A 17,703-nucleotide genomic window follows, 5' to 3' on the forward strand; every position below is an offset into this window, starting at 1 on the left:
GCCCACTGTTGCCTTGGTTACACCGCTGCCAGCCTTTCCATTTCGAGAGTGCAGAGGCCCCTGGCAGAGGGAGGGAACGCCAGGCTTTTATCATAGAGTTACACCTCCCTAAATCCTAGAGGGCACTTCCGGAACGGTAATTTACTCTTCGCTGTCCAAGCCAATCTATGGTCGTGGAGTAGAGCCGGGCTCTTTCTCCTTAGCTAAACTTCCGGAAAACCTCTCACAGGAGTCTAGAGTGGTGGGGTGGGGGGGTGGGGGGGGGGGCCAGTCTCCGTGAGAGCGGCTTTGTGATTGGCAAGAAAGTCAGGAGGCGGGGCTTGGGGCGGGCACGCCCTGGCGCAGGCGCGTTGGGCCGGCGGGGCGGACGCGCGGGCGGCGTTGACTGGCACTTCAGTTGGTGAGCGTGGGTGACAGCGAGGATTGGGCGGGGGCGGCGCGGGGAAGAGAGGCTCGGGCTCGGTGTCGGTTCTAGGCGCGGAGACGTAGGCCCTTGGTGGCTGTGTTTCCACGTGCGCGCCGTCCTTGGTTTGGGGCGGGGTCGCAATCACCTGAACTCCGGGTTAATGTGTTTCGTCGGTTGTAGCCTGAGGGCAGACCTTCCTCCCCGTGGACCTCGGGTCTTGTGAGTGTCACGGTGTCCCCGGAAGTGCCGGCCCTGGAGAGACCCTCTGGGAGCGTCTGGTGGCCCGGCCAGCCTTCCCATTTTACGTGCGGGGAGACAGGCCTGGAGACCGAAGTCACTTGACCAGGGTCGCGCAGCCAGTGAAGGCCGAGCCGATTTGTAGAACTAGGCCTGGAGTTCGTTGCTGTTCGGTGCAGCACGGTCCGAGACGGAAACCGTGGAACCTGGAGGCGAGGACCTAGCATTCCAGGTGTGCCCTGTGCTCTTCTGCAGTGTCGCTGGGCCGGTGACCGCACATCCCTGAGTTTACCTCGTCTGTGAGTTGGGCATAATGATAGCAAACACTAGCGCTTACTATGTATCAGGCGCTGTTGGCAGCGCTTTACGCACGGCTTTCCTGATTGGATTGCAGGGCCATTGTGAGTTAACCTTAAAAGAGGCCTGTGCCCCCAAGGACCTGAGTAGCTGCTCTGTAAAAATTTGTTGAATGACTCAAGCTCTTTGCCAGAGTCTGAGGTGCAGGACACGTTACTTCCTATACTGTTTCTGAGGCATTGTCTGTAGATAACCTTGAGAATTTGGGATAAGAGTAATTATTCTCCCTTCTGTGTAAGCTGAGGGTCTGAGAACAGGGACACATTGGGGGTGAGGGCAGAGAGCTCACGTCTTTTATTTAAACTATCCAGGTAATTGTCGCATTGCACCCCTTCACTTTGCTTTTCATTCACTAATATACCTGATCAGCAAACATTATTAATAGCCTAAATATTAGGCACTGTGCTAGGCCCTGAAATCTGACAATGTAGAAAGCATCATGAACTCCTCGTTTAATGGAGGACTAGGACATGAAGCATTGCTCACTCCCAGTGCCTGGCACAGCAGTTTTCTCAGAAATATTTTTGAAAATTATTCCAGAGCCGTAAACTATAAAGAGGTGTGTGCAGTGGGGGCACAGAGAAGGAAGTGTAATTATCTCTGTTTGGAGGGGTTGGAGAAGCTTCTTGCAATAAGGAGCCTTGAATGTTGCAGTTGATGGGGTGCAGCCGGCCTCTTCCAGGAATGATGAGCAGTTCGGGGCATGTTAGGGGAGTGGTAGGATAAAAAGCTGGAAGAGGTGTGTTAGGATCAAAATATGAAGAGGCTTCCTATGGCAGTACCATCCCAAGGAAATTAGGATGGGGAGCCAGTCATGGGTTATAAGCAGGGGAGTGATTGGATCAACTGTCTTTTTAGCTGTAATCTGGAGACAGGACAGACAGGGTTTAAGAGTCATTCAGTTCAGTCATTGATGGACATTTATTGAGTGTCCACTGTGGGCAGGCCCCATGCGGATGCTACAGATGCAACTTGGAATAAGACAGACCCGGTTACTGCCCACGTGGAGTGCTTCTCCCAGTGTGGTCCCTAGACCAACAGTATCAGCATCACCTGGAAACTCGTTAGAACTACAGTTTCTCTGCCCACTCCCCAGGCCTACTGAATCAAACTCTGGGGCTGAGTCCCCACAATCAGTGTTTTAACAAGCCATCCACGTGATTCTGATGCTCACTTAAGTTTCACAACCACTGGGCTACTGTAATGGACCAAGCATTTTTGAGGCGCTAACCCAGAATAGAGGCAGTAAGAGCCAGGAAGGAGGGGGTGGACTTGAGAGGAAGGTCAGAGACAGACTCGTTTGCTTTAGGAGGAGTCAAGGAGGAAGGAGTTTCTGGTATGAGCCCCTGGCCTGAGGTGGGACCTGAAGTAAGTGAGTGAGCCAGATGTGAACCATGTGTACCTACCTCCGGGGCTCACACTTTTCCACTCAGTCCCATCAGGGCTCTGTGGTAGTGCGTTCCAACCTGTCTCAGGCCACAGGCCACATAGGAAATGGTAATATTTGTACTGTGCACGGGGGAAATGGATGAGGCTTCCTGAGGTGGTAGGGGACCAGCTGGAGGACTTGAGGCCATTGGGAGCTGGAGGGGGCCGGCCGCCCAAGGGTTCCAGGCTCCAGAACTGAGAGGAGGCAACAGCCCATTTTCAGCATACTGCAGGGCAGCTCTGCTTCATGGGAGATGCTGAAGGGTAGAGGCGCTCACTGAACTTGGCAATATAAATCAGGAACCTTAAAAGAGTTCGTATGTGTTGACTCAGTAATTCCATTCCTGAGAATCTGTCCCAAATGTACCACAAACAAACAAAAGCCTTCTGTTCATTGTAGATTGTATATAACAGAGAAAATGACAACTCTCGTAATAGGAGAATCATTTCTGATATGCTTAATGGAATGTTGTACTGCCATCAGGAATGTGAATGTTTTGTAAAATCATAGAGAAACACATGTGCTCATTCAGTAGACTGTCTAGTAAAGCCCTGCTCCGTGCTGAGTGGCAAGCAAGTTAGATATGGTCCTTGGCCGCACAGAGCTGCATGCCTGGGGGGAAGACAGGCAGCTACCCGAGCAGTCACTCTGAGAGTGATCGGTGATCAGTAGGGGCTGCTGTGGGAGAAGCTGGCCTTCTGGGCGGGGGCGTGGGACAAGGAAGGCATCCTAGAGGACAGGATGGTGATCCCGAGGCCGGGAGGATAAGTAGGTGCTGGTATGCAAGGGGCACAATGTGTTTTAGAGTGAGCATGGCACAGTTGGAACAGGGAAAGGGCTATTGATGAGGCCAGCAGCAATTTATTTGTTTTTCCCAGTTTTCTGTAATAACAATAGCAAACATTGATTGTACTCATAGAATGTGTCAGGTACTGTTCAGTTAACTTTTTATAACTCTTCTAAATCCCCACAATAAACCTACAAGGTAGGTCCTGTTGTATTACCATTTAGCAGATGAAGAAACTGAGCACAGAGGGGTTAAGTCATGCGTCCCGAGCTACACAGGGTGCAGTCAGCAAGAAGCACTCCAGGAATCCAGGCTGCCTGATTCCAGAGCCTGTGTGCAGTCCCATGCAGTGGTGTCTCCACAGTATGCTGTTAAAATTTTATTAATGTGAAAATATTGATTTCCTTTTTTTAAACGAAAGGTAGGACTTAAATCTGCTAGAAAATTAGAAATGAAAGAGTTTGCATCTGCAAAGTCGGTGGCTGTCTTAGAAGTGTGTGTTGGAGACCAGACTGAGCTGGCTGCGTGGACACCGTTAACGCTTATCTCTGCCCGGCTTGTCTCTCTCCAGGCACAAGTGCTTCTCTGGGCCGGGTGTCATGAAAGGCCTGCTGTCAAGATGCAGAGCACTGCCCGTCCTGGCCACCTGCAGCCACCAGCTCTCTGGGTCCGGTCCTCACAGGTTTTACCACTGTGACCCCGAGAGAGGGAAGCGCTTGGTGCTGTCTCGCATGTTCCAGCCCCAGAACCTTCGGGAAGACCAGGTGCTCTCTCTCGAGGGCACATCTGGCGACCTGACCTGTAAGAGCCAGCGGTTGATGCTGCACATGGGCCTGATCCACCCAGCAAGCCCCGGCTGTTACCACCTCCTGCCTTACACCGTGCGAGCCATGGAGAAGCTCGAGCGGCTGGTAGACCAGGAGATGCGGGCCATCGGGGGGCAGAAGGTCAACATGCCCAGCCTCAGCCCAGGGGAGCTCTGGCGAGCCACCAACCGGTGGGACCTCATGGGCAAGGAGCTGCTAAGACTTAGAGACAGACATGGCAAGGAATACTGCTTGGGACCCACTCACGAGGAAGCCGTCACAGCCCTGGTCGCCTCCCAGAAGACAGTGTCCTACAAGCAGCTCCCGTTCCTGCTGTACCAGGTGACAAGGAAGTTTCGGGACGAGCCCAGGCCCCGCTTTGGTCTTCTCCGTGGCCGGGAGTTTTACATGAAGGACATGTACAGCTTCGACTCCTCCCCGGAGGCCGCCCTGCACACCTACGGCCTGGTGTGCGAGGCCTACGGCAGCCTGTTCCGCAGGCTGGGGCTGCGGTGTGTCAGGGTCCAGGCGGACGTGGGCAGCATCGGGGGCACCGCGTCTCACGAGTTCCAGCTCCCGGCCGACATCGGGGAGGACCGGTTTGCCGTCTGTCCCGGCTGCGGCTTCTCAGCCAACATGGAGACACTGCGCTGGCCGCAGACTGACTGCCCGGCCTGCCGGGGCCCACTGACCGAGGCCAGAGGCATCGAGGTGGGGCACACGTTTTACCTGGGCACCAAGTACTCCTCCATTTTCAATGCCCAGTTCACTGATGCCCAGGGCAGGCCGTGCCTGGCTGAGATGGGCTGCTACGGCCTGGGCGTGACGCGGATATTGGCCGCTGCCATTGAAGTGCTGTCTACGGAGGACTGTGTTCGCTGGCCCGGCCTCCTGGCGCCTTACCAGCTGTGCCTCATCCCCCCGAAGAAGGGCAGTAAGGAGGAGGCGGCCGCCGAGCTCATGGACCACCTGTACGACCTCATCACGGAGGCCTTGCCACAGCTCCGCGGGGAGGTCCTGCTCGACGACAGGACCCATCGGACCATTGGAAACAGACTAAAAGACGCCAACAAGTTTGGCTACCCCTTCGTGATCATTGCGGGCAAGAGGGCCCTGGAGGACCCGGCACATTTTGAAGTTTGGAGCCAGAACACCGGTGAGGTGCTCTTCCTCACCAGAGAGGGAGTCACGGAATTTCTGAGCCAAGTGCAGGTTGTCTGAAAGCCCTGAGCCACTCCCACCCCATCCTGCAGCCTTGGTGTTCATTCTAATGCTGCCTTTTCCTACACTCCCTTCCAGGGCCGGTCTCTCCAGAAACAAGGCAGCTCATGGAAGGCGGGAGCGTGTTAGGGAAACTGACTTCTATCCAGTCCTTTGTTTAGACTATTTGTATTTCAAGTCGGTGATTCCATTCTCTGGGCTGACCTTGCTGCCACATACCATTCCTCTTCCATTCCAGTGTGGAGCTTCTGTGAGGAGGCAGGGGGCAAGAAAGAGCTGCTCCTCTTGGCCCTTGGGTGAGTCACTTCCCTTCTCATGTAGAGGGTGGGAGTGGCCGGTGGCCAAGGCCCTCCCAGCTCCAGCAGTCTGACCCCTGGCCTCTTGCTGCACTTTGGTCTGAAGAGCAGGCCCACCAGCCCTGCTCCACTTGGACAAGTCCCTTCTCCTGCTGGGGCCTCAGATTCCCCATCTGTGACATGAGAAAATGGAACTAGATCTCTAAAGTCCTTACAGCTGTCGCCGGCGGATTCCACAAGAGGTTCATGACAGGCAGATCTGGTTCCTCTGATCCTCCATAGTCTAAGCTACATAGAAAGTTGATAGAATTAGCTAATCGCCCAAAACACCACCTCCAGAGATGTGGCCCTATTGAGGCGGCTGAGTGCTGAGATCCTGTTCTGCTCATTGAATAAAGTCAGGCTACCGGGACGAGCCTTGCCTGTTCATGAACGGTGGTAAGGCCTGCCGTTTTCACCGTGAGCGGCTTCCTACCTGAGACTCTTCTGTCCTTTCTTTTTCTACTATTTCTACACTCTACTCGAATAAAAAAACCCTACCTTTGGTGGCTGGGAGTATGTTTGAAACCATTTCCTCCCCCAGATGTGAGGGATAGCAGGCTTCCGGTGTCACGGTGAGCTTGTCCTGGGAGCAGAGCTGGGTCCTAGAGCCACGCCAGGGGGCACATACCAAGGTGTCTGCCTGAATTCTGTGGGAAACCAGGATCAGACTTGAGCTACCTCAGCATACTGCACTTCTTGCTTCCCAGCAGGGTGTTACTGCTCCCACAGTTACTGCCCAAGCACGCACCATCAGGTTTCCTAATGTATGTGGCAAGCCCTGATGGCCCCCAGACCTACCGCTGGCACTCTGGGCCCAGCATTTGGGCCAGGAGATGCACATTCTGACATCAAACCTAGAAAGGCTGGATTGTAAGTCAGGGGACCTTCCCCTTGGCTACACTTTGGTCCCACCCAGTTCTGGTTAGGGTCTGGGGTGTGGCCTGGGCATCGTGCATTTTAAAGCTCCGTAGATGATTCTAATGTGCAGAGTTGATTCATGGTTCCCAGCGTACTTCCAGGCAGTGGCCGTCCCTGAGTGGCTTTGTAGCTGAGTGTTTCTTTGAGTCATTTGCTCTGTACATTATCAGATGATGTGCGTGCTCTGCTTTTAATGGTCTGCTCATTTATTTGTTGAGGGCCTGCCACATACCACTGTGCTGTGAGGCACTTTTATATATCCTTTTCATACCTTCAACTGTGCAAGGTGGGTGCTGTTCTTCTTTTACAGATGAGGAACCTGAAGCTCCATTCAGCAGCTTGAGGATGCCCAGTGTCAGAACTAGAATCCGAGTATTGACCAACACCTGTGCCGTTCCCATCACAACTGCATGGCCTCTGCCTAGACGGAAGTGATTTCAGTAAACAAAACTGAATTATTTATGTCTATCTAATCGAGTTAGCCCCAAAGAGATGAGCACTTAGAATTTGTGCAAATTTGTCTTAATATTTTAAAAAATTTAATTCTTAACTGAAGTATAGTTGACACACAGGGTTCCATTCATGTCAGGCGTACACTATAGTGACTCAGTACCTACTTGACGCTGTGCTCACCGCAAATGTAGCCGCCATCTGTCACCATACACTAGTACATGCCACTGACTATATTCCCTGTGCTGTACCTTTTATCCCTGTGTCCTATTCGTTCCATAACTGGAAGCCTGTACCTCCCACTCACCTTTTTTTAATTTAATTTATGGAAGTTGGAGGGCTAGCCTAATGTAAGCACTTTTTTTTTTTTTTTTAAGATTTGATTTATTTGATAGAGACACAGAGAGAGCAGGAACACAAGCAGGGGGAGCGGGAGAGGGAGAAGCAGGCTCCCCGCTGAGGCGGGAGCCCGATGCGGGGCTCGATCCCAGGACCCTGGGATCATGACCTGAGCCGAAGGCAGACGCTTAACGACTGAGCCACCCAGGTGCCCCTGTAAGCACTTTTTAAAACGAGATTTCAAGAATAGAGAACCAATTAACTTTAAACTCTTCATAAATGTTCGAGTCACAGAAGAGTTTGAGGACGATACAGAATCATGGAAGTTTAGAACAGGAGGACTTGGGGCCCGCCTGTCCATCCCTCCTTTCACAGATGGGAAGCAAGCCTGGGGTGGGAATTAACCTGCCACACACCATCTGACTGGCAGAACACCTGACTGCAGGCCACGAGCTGTGTCCCCTAAATCAGGCTACCTCTAGTCGCTCTTGAGAAGTCTGGCTAGATCAGCCTCTGAACTACAAAAGCCTTGTAGGTGTGAAACAGGTACTGTCCTTTATTTTCCAAGGGAGACAAATACAGGGAGTACCATGACTGGCTCAAGGGCAAGCTGAACGGAAACCCAGGTGCCCTGATTACTAAGCCAGCATGTCTTCTAAGAAGCCAGGGGCAGTACGCTCTGGTGGAAAGACCAGAACCTGGAAGAGACATACTCCTAGATCCACCACTTACCAGGGATGTGACCTTAGACAAATTACTTGCCCTTCATGCGTCTCCGCTTCTTCATCTGTAAGATGTGCTCACGGCAGTGCACCTCCCAGGGGGTTGCCTAAGCTCGCTTACGTGAAATACTTAACCCTGTGCTGTCAGGAAACACTTCCTTCACCCCAGACGACTTAGGATCTGCTGGTAACGTATCTCAAGAGCTGGATCTAGTTTTCTTGATGTGATGCTTTATAACCTTCCTGGGGAGTGCCACGGGGGCAAGAATTAAGTGACACCCATGGAATGGCTCCATCGCCTTAGAGGAAAGACAGATACTCAGACCGTGTACCTTACTCTCTCCTGTCCGAATTTGCCAATGTTACCTCTTGCCATAAATTGATGAAATGGGGATGCTGGCAAAATAACAGACATAGGGGGCGCCTGGGTGGCTCAGTTGGTTAAGCGACTGCCTTCGGCTCAGGTCATGATCCTGGAGTCCCTGAATCGAGTCCCGCATCGGGCTCCCTGCTCGGCGGGGAGTCTGCTTCTCCCTCTGACCCTCCCCCCTCTCATGTGTTCTCTCTTTCTCATTCTTTCTCTCTCAAATAAATAAATAAAATCTTTAAAAAAAAAAAATAACAGACATAGGATGTATTATCATTGCTCATTCCTTGGGGAGATCTAGAAGGAACTGGCTGGGAAATATTTAGCAGAATTAATACTTGGGGACAAAAGCTGGTGCATAACAAAACCATTGTGTAAATCAAGCCTGGAATGTAAATCAAGGGCTCCATTAGTATTCTGTGTTTTAATGGAAGAAACACCTGCTGGGCTATCAGTAAAGACTTGCAGAAATCTGTTGAAATTGTCGTTTGCTTAACTATTTGAGTGCCAGGGAACTTCACAGAGTTCCCACCATCCATTTCTACACCAAGATGCCAGAATGCTTTTTAGAATGGATTACTATGCATCCAAGGGCATGTAAGGTTTTGTTTTAGAGTTAGGAAAAGTTTTATAATGTGGAAAATGGTGAACTTTTTATGATGTTATTGCAAACTTAAAACTTGAAAAAACTCAAGATGCTGCACTTAATTTGAAGTAATGACATACCTCATAGTGACCCACACTAGACACTGTGGAGTCAGACTGCCTAGGCCACTTGATAGCTATCTGACCTTGTGCGAGATGCTTCCTCGCGCTTCCTGCGTACACCAGGGACAACAGTGGCTCACAGCAGGGTAAGTGGCAGCTGCCCTTACACTAGGCCAGTTAGCCCTTTGCATGTCGTGGGCGGGGGTGCATGTGGGCCAGCAGAATGGGGTGGCATCTTTAGGGTCCCCCTGTTCAGATACCACTTTGGTGCAGGGATGATGTCCACTCCTGTTAAGCCCGCCGCTCTGAAGGCTGCTAATGAGCTTCCATGGTTAAAGCCTAATTGCTCTTGGCTAAATAAAACTGTAGGACTAGGAGAGTGAGGAAGAAGCACTTAACTGGTTAATGGTGACTGAGGACACGCCATTTGCAAGGGAAGAACTTGTCACCCAGGCTCACCCAGAAAGCTCGTGGGCTGACAGGAGCCCTACTGGCAGGTTGTCGAGTGCTGTGGGGAGTCCGCTGCGGGCTCTGGCAGTCTGGCTCTGCAGGCTAGACTCTTCTGCCCAGGCAGTTTGGGGACATTGCATGACACTGAATGCCAAGACTTGACCACAGCACTGGAGTGAACAGGCAAGGGCAGCTGGGTCTCATGCCAACTCTTCAAAGGCAGAGGCCCAGTCTTATTGTTGGCAGGTATCTCTTGAGGGGCTTAGGGGAGTCATCAATTGAAATCCTGGCTCTGCTTTTCACTAGCTAGCTAACTTTGGGCAAGTTACTTAGCCTCTCTGTACCCCTTTCCTTGTCAGTAAAATGGTACTGTAAACTACTAGCCTGCTCGAAGTGTCAGGCGGAGTGAGCAAGCCAGTCCGCATAAAGCACCAAGAACACGGTCTGGCGCCTCCTCAGGGCTCAGTAGATGGCAGCTGTTACTAGCGAGCCAGGCCATTATGCACGCCCCCTGGAACATGCTCCTTGCCTTTGCTTCGGGGTCCTAACAACCCACACTCACCACCCTTCCCAGGTCCCTCTCCCAACTTCATGGCCCATATCCATCATGGGTGGTGGCTTCCACCCATCTGTTGAGAATTCACCACCCCTTCCTCTGGGCCTTCGGTTAGTAATTATTTGTGTACCTACTATGTGCTGAGCAGGTGCTGGGCCAGGTGCTGGCAGGACAAATGTGCACAGGTCAGGGTCCCTGATTCAGTTTACAAAGAACTGGGAGGAACCATCCAGTAAGCAGACAATTAAAATGCAGTGTGGCAAGTGTGGTAATGGTACAGGTGCCATGGGACATGTGGGATAGGGGGCCGGGAAGACTTCCTGGAGGAGGCAGCCAGGCCTGGTTAAGGACTAGATGTTAAACAGGAAAGGGAGGAATAGTTGGGGGTGGAGGCAAGGGTGCAAGTGAGAGTAAGAATGCTCCAGGCAGAGGGAGCAGAATGTGCAAAGGTCCAAAGCTAAGAGCATGGCATGATTGGAGAATAAAAAAATAATTGTCCTAGAGTGAGCACTTAGTTTGAGGCAAGCTGTTCCATGGGCGTCACATAGATTAATTCATACAGTCCTCACAGCACCTGTGTGAGGGAGGTGCTATTATGCTTTGTGTGGCACATGAGGAAACTGAGGCACAGGGCCTGAGGCCATCAGCTAATGAGTTGCGGGGCTGGAATTGGAAGGCAGGTAGCCTGGCTCCAGAGTGAGACTCAGGCCACTGCACCCTGCTGCCCCAGAGCTGAACCATGTCTGGGATGGCTGGGCTAAGGTGGGAGAGAGGAAGCCGCAGGGGTGGGTAGGGGCTAGACCCTAAAGGGCCTTGAGTGCCACACCAAGCATGTTGGTGAGGGAAGGGGGAGCCGCTGAGGGCTCCCAGCAGGGGTGAGGACTTGCTTGTTGTGGCTTCATTTCTAGTCCTAGCCTCCATGGCCGGCTCCTCAGTTTGCGCTCTACCACTCCCCTAGAGACCAGAGGATGGCGGAGGTCAGAGAAGGCAGGGCCCATGGGCCAGGGAGGCCAGAAGTCTTCTTGGAGAGGGTGCAAGGCAGGCACACGGGCTTGAGCCCGGGAATGCCATTGCTCATGCTTGTGTGTGTGCAGATGGGTCCTTGGAACAGAACTCTGGTTTATTTTTTCATTCATTAGTTCATTCATCCATCCACTCATCAGCGCACACACACAGCTCCCTAGGTGTCACAATCACTGTGTGTCAGGCCTGGGCACTAAGACAAATCCCCATCTGGCCTCTGCCCATTGAGAGCTTTCCTTCTGGAAGTTTTTGTGCAGTGTTTCTCAAACTCAGCATTATTGACAGTTTGTCAGACGATGCTGTGTTGTGGGGGCTGTCCTGTGCACTCAAGGATATTTAACAGCATCCCTGGCCTCTACCCATAGATGCCAGTAGCATCCCACCAAGTTTTGACAACCAAAAATGTCTCTAGACATTGACAGGTGTGCCCTGGGGTGCAAGTCACCCCTGTTGAGACTTGTTGGTCTGATGCTGCTGATCTGCACAGAGGTGCGATGGACAAGCCTATCAGGTAGGTGTGGTGACTCACTGAGAGGGAGGCCCCGAGCAGTCCGTCCTCACAGGCACGGCAAGTCAGCAGCTACCAGGGTCCCAGCTGTGGTCTGCAGTCTGCCATGCTAAGTCACTCCTCCCCTTTCTACTTCTGCTCCCCCTAGCCAGATAGAGGGGCAGGGCCGAGCCAGGAGCCCAAAGGAAGGACTGGGTGGTCGGGATGAAGGTCTCAGAACTTGGTTTCTCAGGGGTGTCCAGGAAAGAGCTGAGTAAGCCGTCTGCTTCACAGATGAGTGAGGTGGCACACTGGGACCCGCTCTGCCCCAGGACAGTGAGGCTGCTGCACTGGCCGCCAGGGTTGCTGCTGACCAACTGTTCGGCCTCGTACATAGAGTGCCAAGTTCTTACAAAGACAGCCAGTCAGTCAGTCTCTAGCTGGGAGAGCCTCGGTCTGGCCTAAGCCAGGCGAGGGTGGAGGCGGGACTTCAGCTTCCAGGCCACAAGCCACATGCAGGGACGCGCACCTGGAAGGAGAGCTGCGTGGTTGTCAATATTCCACAGCAAACTGCCCTTCAAAGACAGTAAAGCACACAGCACAAAACCTCAAATTAGTCCATCTTAAGGACAGCAGCTGGTTTCAGTTTAATGATGTATTACTTAGCTTTGCTACAGTAACAACCCCCAAATCTCATTTATTTCTCATTCACGTTACAATCAACGGCTGCAGTCAGCTCCTTCAGCTCTGCTCCATGTCTTACCATTCTGGCACCCAGGCTGATGGAACAGCCGCTAGCTGGGAAGCATGAACGCACCACGCAATGCTCTCCGGCCTCCCGTCTGGACGAGCCCACCCCCGTCCCTTTGCCTCCCCCGTGGGATGGGGCGGATACTGCAAGCAGTCCCGTGGCTACACCCTCTAGGAAAGAGGGAGCGAACAGCTGCACACACAAATACAACCTATGACAATGACTCAACTGCCAAAAGATGTTTAAAAGGCACAAAATCCTAAAATGTGAAAACTGGAGAGGAACTCAAGAGTCCACCATCCAAGTCTGTCAGTTTGCCCTACTACACAGATCAGGAAAACTGGTAAACTTTCTAGGGGTTTTGCAGGATCCCGGTTTGTAGGTCTTTACAGGTGCAAAAACAGGAGCCAGCTTTCGTGACCTCATCTCACTCCAAGAACAGTATCCCCAAAGAGCAAGCCTCTCGGCTCACGAGAACCTGGAGGTTGGAGTCCCTCAGCCTGAATGCCTTAAAATTATTTGTGTGGTTTGTGTATACGCGTGGTTTGAGGGGTAGCTTCTCTGAGGCCTCTAACATCATAAAGGTCCAGCCAACTGGATCCTGAGTCTGTGTCCACAGGCCAGGACTTCCTCAGGTCAGCTGCTGTGGTGACTATAAGATGGTCCCTTCAGGGATAGAGGCTGGTGGTAACACAGCTCACAGTGAGTCCAAGGATGTCATGACCAAGGTACAGAGTTGTGTATCAACAGAATAGACTGGAGACCAGCTGGAGCTTGGCACTTTGACCAGAGAGAATGTAGTTCAGGGAAGTCAGCAGCTCTCCCCCCGCCACTGTCCCCAGGGTGGCAGAAATAAAGTGTAGGGCTCAGCTGATTCAAATGTGCTGGATTTCAGGCAGAGGCGAATGAGGGAGGAGATCCAGGGGCCCTGGCTCCGCCTGGCTTGGTTACTTCACCTGGTGCACTTTTCTCCCCTGGAGGTAATTCCTACAAAAAGCAGAGGATCCTACACAGACCAAAAATGCTGGTGTCAGGGCTTTTACAAAGTACCTGCAGTGAACACAACAGAAGAAGGGGTTAACTGAATTGTGATCTTAATCATCCATGCACCTCCCCAACCACATTCAAGGTGAACCTTTGGATGTGAGTCAACATTAAAATGCAAGTTTAGCACATTTATTTTTTTGGTGGTTTACGTATCTGGCAAATTAGCATGATCCTCTCCCCCCTACAACCTAGCCAGAACATTTGGGCCAGTCCTCTAGCATCATGTATGCCTGTGGCTAAACATGAAATCAAACTATGAGAACATGCTTACTTGCTTTCATGCATTCATTCCTTCACTCAACAGTGCATGCCCAGGGTAACTTGGGCCCTGTGCTAAAAACAAAACCCATCATCCCTGCTTTCAAGTCCTGAGGGGAGGGAGATAAGTAATCAATTAATGACAGCAAAAACAACTGTAGAAGCATTTGTGAGGTACAGCGTTAGTCCAAAGGGCATGATTCCCTCTCTAGGAAAGGGGAATCAAGAAAAGCTTCCTGGAAGATGCCTTGTCCATCTTGACTTTAATTTAGAAGAGGAGTAGTGATGAGGCACGGGGGAGCAAAAGCGAGGAAGTGCAGGGCACCAGAGCATTTGCTGTTGTTGGGGCATAAAGCAAGTGGAGTGGGGCAGGTCGGAGAGGTGGGCAAGGCTTTGGCCTCCCAGATTGAAGAGTGTTAGCATTACCCAATGTGCCTGGATCTGGACCGAGGCGGGGCAGGGGCTGTTTCTTAGCTCCACTCAGTTCAGGGTCTGAAGTTGCCAGAATCCTGTCCTGAGTAGCCTCTTACCTATGTCAGTCATTTAAGAAGTAAACATTTCTAATAGCATTTACATTTTCTGAGAAGCATGAAATTGGCTTTCCTCCACAGATTTACTTTGTTTAGATTTCTCCCCCATTTTTTGGATGGGGAGAGTGGACCTCAGGCCTTTAAAGAATTATGGTAATAATTTGCTAAATAATGGAAAAAAATTGTCTAGAAACTAGAAGGGAGATTTAGTGCCAGGAAAAAAACCCTGCTAAAAGAAGTCATCATTCATATCTGAAGAAATCTTCACCTCCTGCCTGACAAGCCAAAGCAGAAGCATCAAGAGACCAGCTGGACTTCCTACCAGGTCAGTCACCACATCACCAATTCCCATCCAGTCTGCCTCTGAAATCTCTTTGCCAATCCACCCCTCACCTCATGCATCACCATCAACTAGTACACATAAAATCTATATACTACTCTGTAAATTTTACCTACACATTCTCTGTGGCTCCATATACCACTATCAGGATAAAGTATGCTCCTGAGCAGGGCATTCAAGGCTTTCCTGAATGGCCCTAGCCCAGCTCTCCAGCCTCTTTCCTACCATGCCCAACTACCCTCATGCCCAATACATCGGGCTCCTTTAGCCTAAACGCGAGAGCATTTGCTTTGCTCAAAGCTTAGGGGAAAACAGTCCAAGAGTCAACTTACAAATCCACTGAGGGGATTCCTTTATGGTCCAGGAACACCCCAAAGCTGAACAAAGAGACAAAAGCCACATCCAGCTGGCTGCCATAGCTACTAACAAAGATGCACTCTTACAAAGACTGCCCTTTACAGTTTACAAAAGCACTTTGACTCCTGCTCTCTCACTGGCTCTCTAACACCAGAGAACAATGTAGGCAAGAATTAGTACTCCTACCCGAAAGATGAGGAAACCTCCCCAGGGAGGCAGTATGTGCTTACAATCACACAGCCGGTAAATGATGGCATGTGACTTCACAAACCGATGTTCTTTCCATGTAACAATATCAGGGGACACAGGCACAAAGCAAAGAGGAACAGGAGTGCCAACCCTGCTGTTTTCAGGTCCCACAGTCAGGCAGCTTGTCCCTTCTCAGACCAGCCCCATTCACTTCTCCCAGTCTGAGGGTGTCCTGGCTGCAGCCCAACAGGCTGAGTCATACTGAAGCCTGTTTGGCCAATGACCTGGGCCAGGCTCCATGGCTGCCATCTCAGTTTTGTGTCAGGGCAGAAGGGAGGGCAGTACAAGGCAATCCATCAGCAGTGCAATGAAACCCTGGCTGTATCCCCGGGATGGTGCCTGGGCACCTTCCCTGGTCTACTCGGCCTCATGAAGGTGGACTCACCGGGGGTGCTGCAGCACCTGCAGTAGGGTGCTCTTGAGAGGCACCCGGTAGAGTTCTGTCCCGTCTTCATCCTCAAAGTAGACCTGCAAGAATAATAGAGGAGCAGGAATCAGACACAAATACAAGGTCTCAGCAGCACTAGGCATGCTGAGGCCGAGTCTAGGGAAAAGCTAAAGAGATGGCAACTGTAATTAGTTGAATGACTCCTTTATAGAGTAGTGGAATATAAAGCACTCAGTCCTCGCGCGTGATACTAAGAAAGGTACTATGGGCTCCATTTTCCAAACACAGAACGAAGGCTCAGAGAAGGGAAATAACTCACCAATGACACCCACCTAGCAAACAGAGGAGCCAAGATTCAAGCCCAGACCCACGCATCTTCCCTTCCCTAGCAATTCAGTCCTAGACCCCTTCGATGTGGGGGAAGCAAGCTATGGTGGCTCAAAGCAGGGTAAGGACCCGAGGAGGAGGAGAAGGATGGTGGCCCTGTGCAGGTGTCCCAAGCCCGTGCAGGGTGAGGCTGGTAGGGAGGGGTGCCAGAGCCCGGTCAGTGGAGGGCAGTCTTGCTGGGAGCTGGCCAGCCTAAGCCAGGTGAGAAGGGTTACCTGGTAGGATGGCTGTGCAAGATGAGGTGTCAGAGCCCATGCAGGTGAGAAGGGTGTCCCTGCGTGGGGACAGCTGATACAGGGTGTCTGAGAATTAGACAGTACAGTATATCAAAGCTAATTTCCTTTTTTTTCCTCAAAGCTAATTTCCTAATTTTGATGGGTGAGATTATGAAGGAAAATATCCTTGTTTGTAGGAAACTGACACTGAAGTATTCAGGGGCAATGGGGCATCAGTTGGCATCTTACTCTCAAATGGTTAGTAGAAGAGAAAGTCTTTGTACTGTAAGATGTGATTTAAAAAAAGAAAAAAAAAGGTCCCAACAATGGAACAATGGAATATTATTCAGCCTTAAAAAGGAAAGAAATTCTGACACAGGCTACAATATGGATGAAACTTGAAGACATCAAGCTAAGTAAAATAAGCCAGATACAAAAGGATAAGCATTTTATGGTTCCACTTATATGAGGTTCCTAGAGTAGGCTCATTAATAGAGCAAGTGGAATGGTGGTTGCCAGGGGCTGGAAGAAGGGGAGAATGAAGTTACTGTTCCATGGGTGCAGAGTTTCAGTTCGGGACGATGAAGTGGAGACGAATGGTGGGAATGGTTGTACAAGCATGTGAATGTACTTAATGCTACGGAAGCAGGGACTTAAAAATGGTTCAAATAGGGGCACCTGGGTGGCTCAGTCGATTAAGCGTCTGCCTTCGGCTCAGGTCATGATCCCGGGGTCCTGGGATCGAGCCCCGCATCGGGCTCCCTGCTCCGTGGGGAGCCTGCTTCTCCCTCTCCCACTCCCCCTGCTTGTGTTCCCTCTCTCGCTGTGTTTCTATCAAATAAATAAATCTTTTAAAAAAAAAAAATGGTTCAAATAGTAAATTTTATGTTCTGTATCATTTGACAAAATTTTTTTTGAATTTTTTAAAGATTTTATTTATTTGACAGAGAGAACAAGAGCGCAAGCACAAGCAGGGGGAGAGGGAGATGGAGAAGCAGACTTCCCGCTGAGCAGGGAGCCCAACATGGGGCCTTATCCCAGGACCCTGGGATCATGACCTGAGCCAAAGGCAGACACTTAACCCACTAAGCCACCCAGATGTCCCGACACAATTTTTTTTTTCCTCAAGATTTTATTTATTTATTCATGAGAGAGAGAGGCAGAGGGAGAAGCAGGCTCCCAAGAAGCAGGGAGCCCGATGCAGGACTCAATCCCAGGACCCTGGGATCATGACCTGAGCTGGAGACCAGACGCTTAACTATCGGAGCCACCCAAGTGCCCACAATTTTTTTTTTTTTTAAAGCAGTAAAAACTTGCTCCCCTCACCCCCCTGCAAAAAATATCCCATCCAGGAACAAGGTAAAACATCTCTTACCTCTAAATTATCAGGGCAGTATTTCCGCTCTAAGTCCCAAGAGGGTGTTTCACCAAACATCACCATTAGATGATCAATAAACCTAAGGATATAACATGTACTTTCTAGGTATCAATAACTCATGATCTATTTTCCTACATCACAGTCCCTGGACACCCATTCAGAGAGCTATCAAAAATGTACAAAACATGAAATGCAGGCCTAA

The 17,703-nt window shown here is 50.9% G+C and overlaps 2 protein-coding genes across 11 annotated transcripts in view; one reads left to right on the plus strand and one right to left on the minus strand.

Annotated features, from left to right (window-relative positions):
* Positions 1–287: 287 nt before the first annotated feature.
* PARS2 (prolyl-tRNA synthetase 2, mitochondrial) lies at positions 288–6,082 on the plus strand. 3 transcript variants are annotated; one of them, XM_045897612.3, is made up of 2 exons: positions 288–400; positions 3,788–6,082. In XM_045897612.3, the coding sequence occupies exon 2, from the start codon at positions 3,816–3,818 to the stop codon at positions 5,241–5,243; it is 1,428 nt and encodes a 475-aa protein (XP_045753568.1). In that variant the 5' UTR covers positions 288–400; positions 3,788–3,815; the 3' UTR covers positions 5,244–6,082. The 3 variants fall into 3 exon arrangements, with proteins under 3 accessions (XP_045753568.1, XP_064445141.1, XP_045753567.1); XM_064589071.1 differs by lacking the exon at positions 288–400 and adding an exon at positions 411–942; XM_045897611.3 differs by lacking the exon at positions 288–400 and adding an exon at positions 411–875.
* TTC4 (tetratricopeptide repeat domain 4) overlaps positions 5,706–17,703 on the minus strand; it is a 30,884-nt gene continuing 18,886 nt past the window's right edge. For 2 of the 8 annotated variants that reach the window (XM_064589077.1, XM_064589074.1), the window contains 4 exons: positions 17,499–17,580; positions 16,124–16,210; positions 15,519–15,601; positions 6,222–6,920 (listed from right to left, as the gene is read on the minus strand). In XM_064589077.1, coding sequence (XP_064445147.1) covers positions 6,773–6,920; positions 15,519–15,601; positions 16,124–16,210; positions 17,499–17,580 — 400 coding nt within the window. In that variant the 3' untranslated portion in view covers positions 6,222–6,772. Of the gene's footprint in view, positions 5,828–6,093; positions 6,921–12,209; positions 13,403–15,518; positions 15,602–16,123; positions 16,211–17,498; positions 17,581–17,703 lie in introns of those variants that run through there. The other 6 variants (XM_064589078.1, XM_045897615.3, XM_064589073.1 and 3 more) reach the window with 5 other exon arrangements.

Source organism: Mirounga angustirostris, unplaced genomic scaffold (assembly GCF_029215605.1).
Source record: "Mirounga angustirostris isolate CCGP_5_RB_7025 unplaced genomic scaffold, mMirAng1.0.hap1 SCAF_4, whole genome shotgun sequence".
Taxonomy (NCBI): domain Eukaryota; kingdom Metazoa; phylum Chordata; class Mammalia; order Carnivora; family Phocidae; genus Mirounga; species Mirounga angustirostris.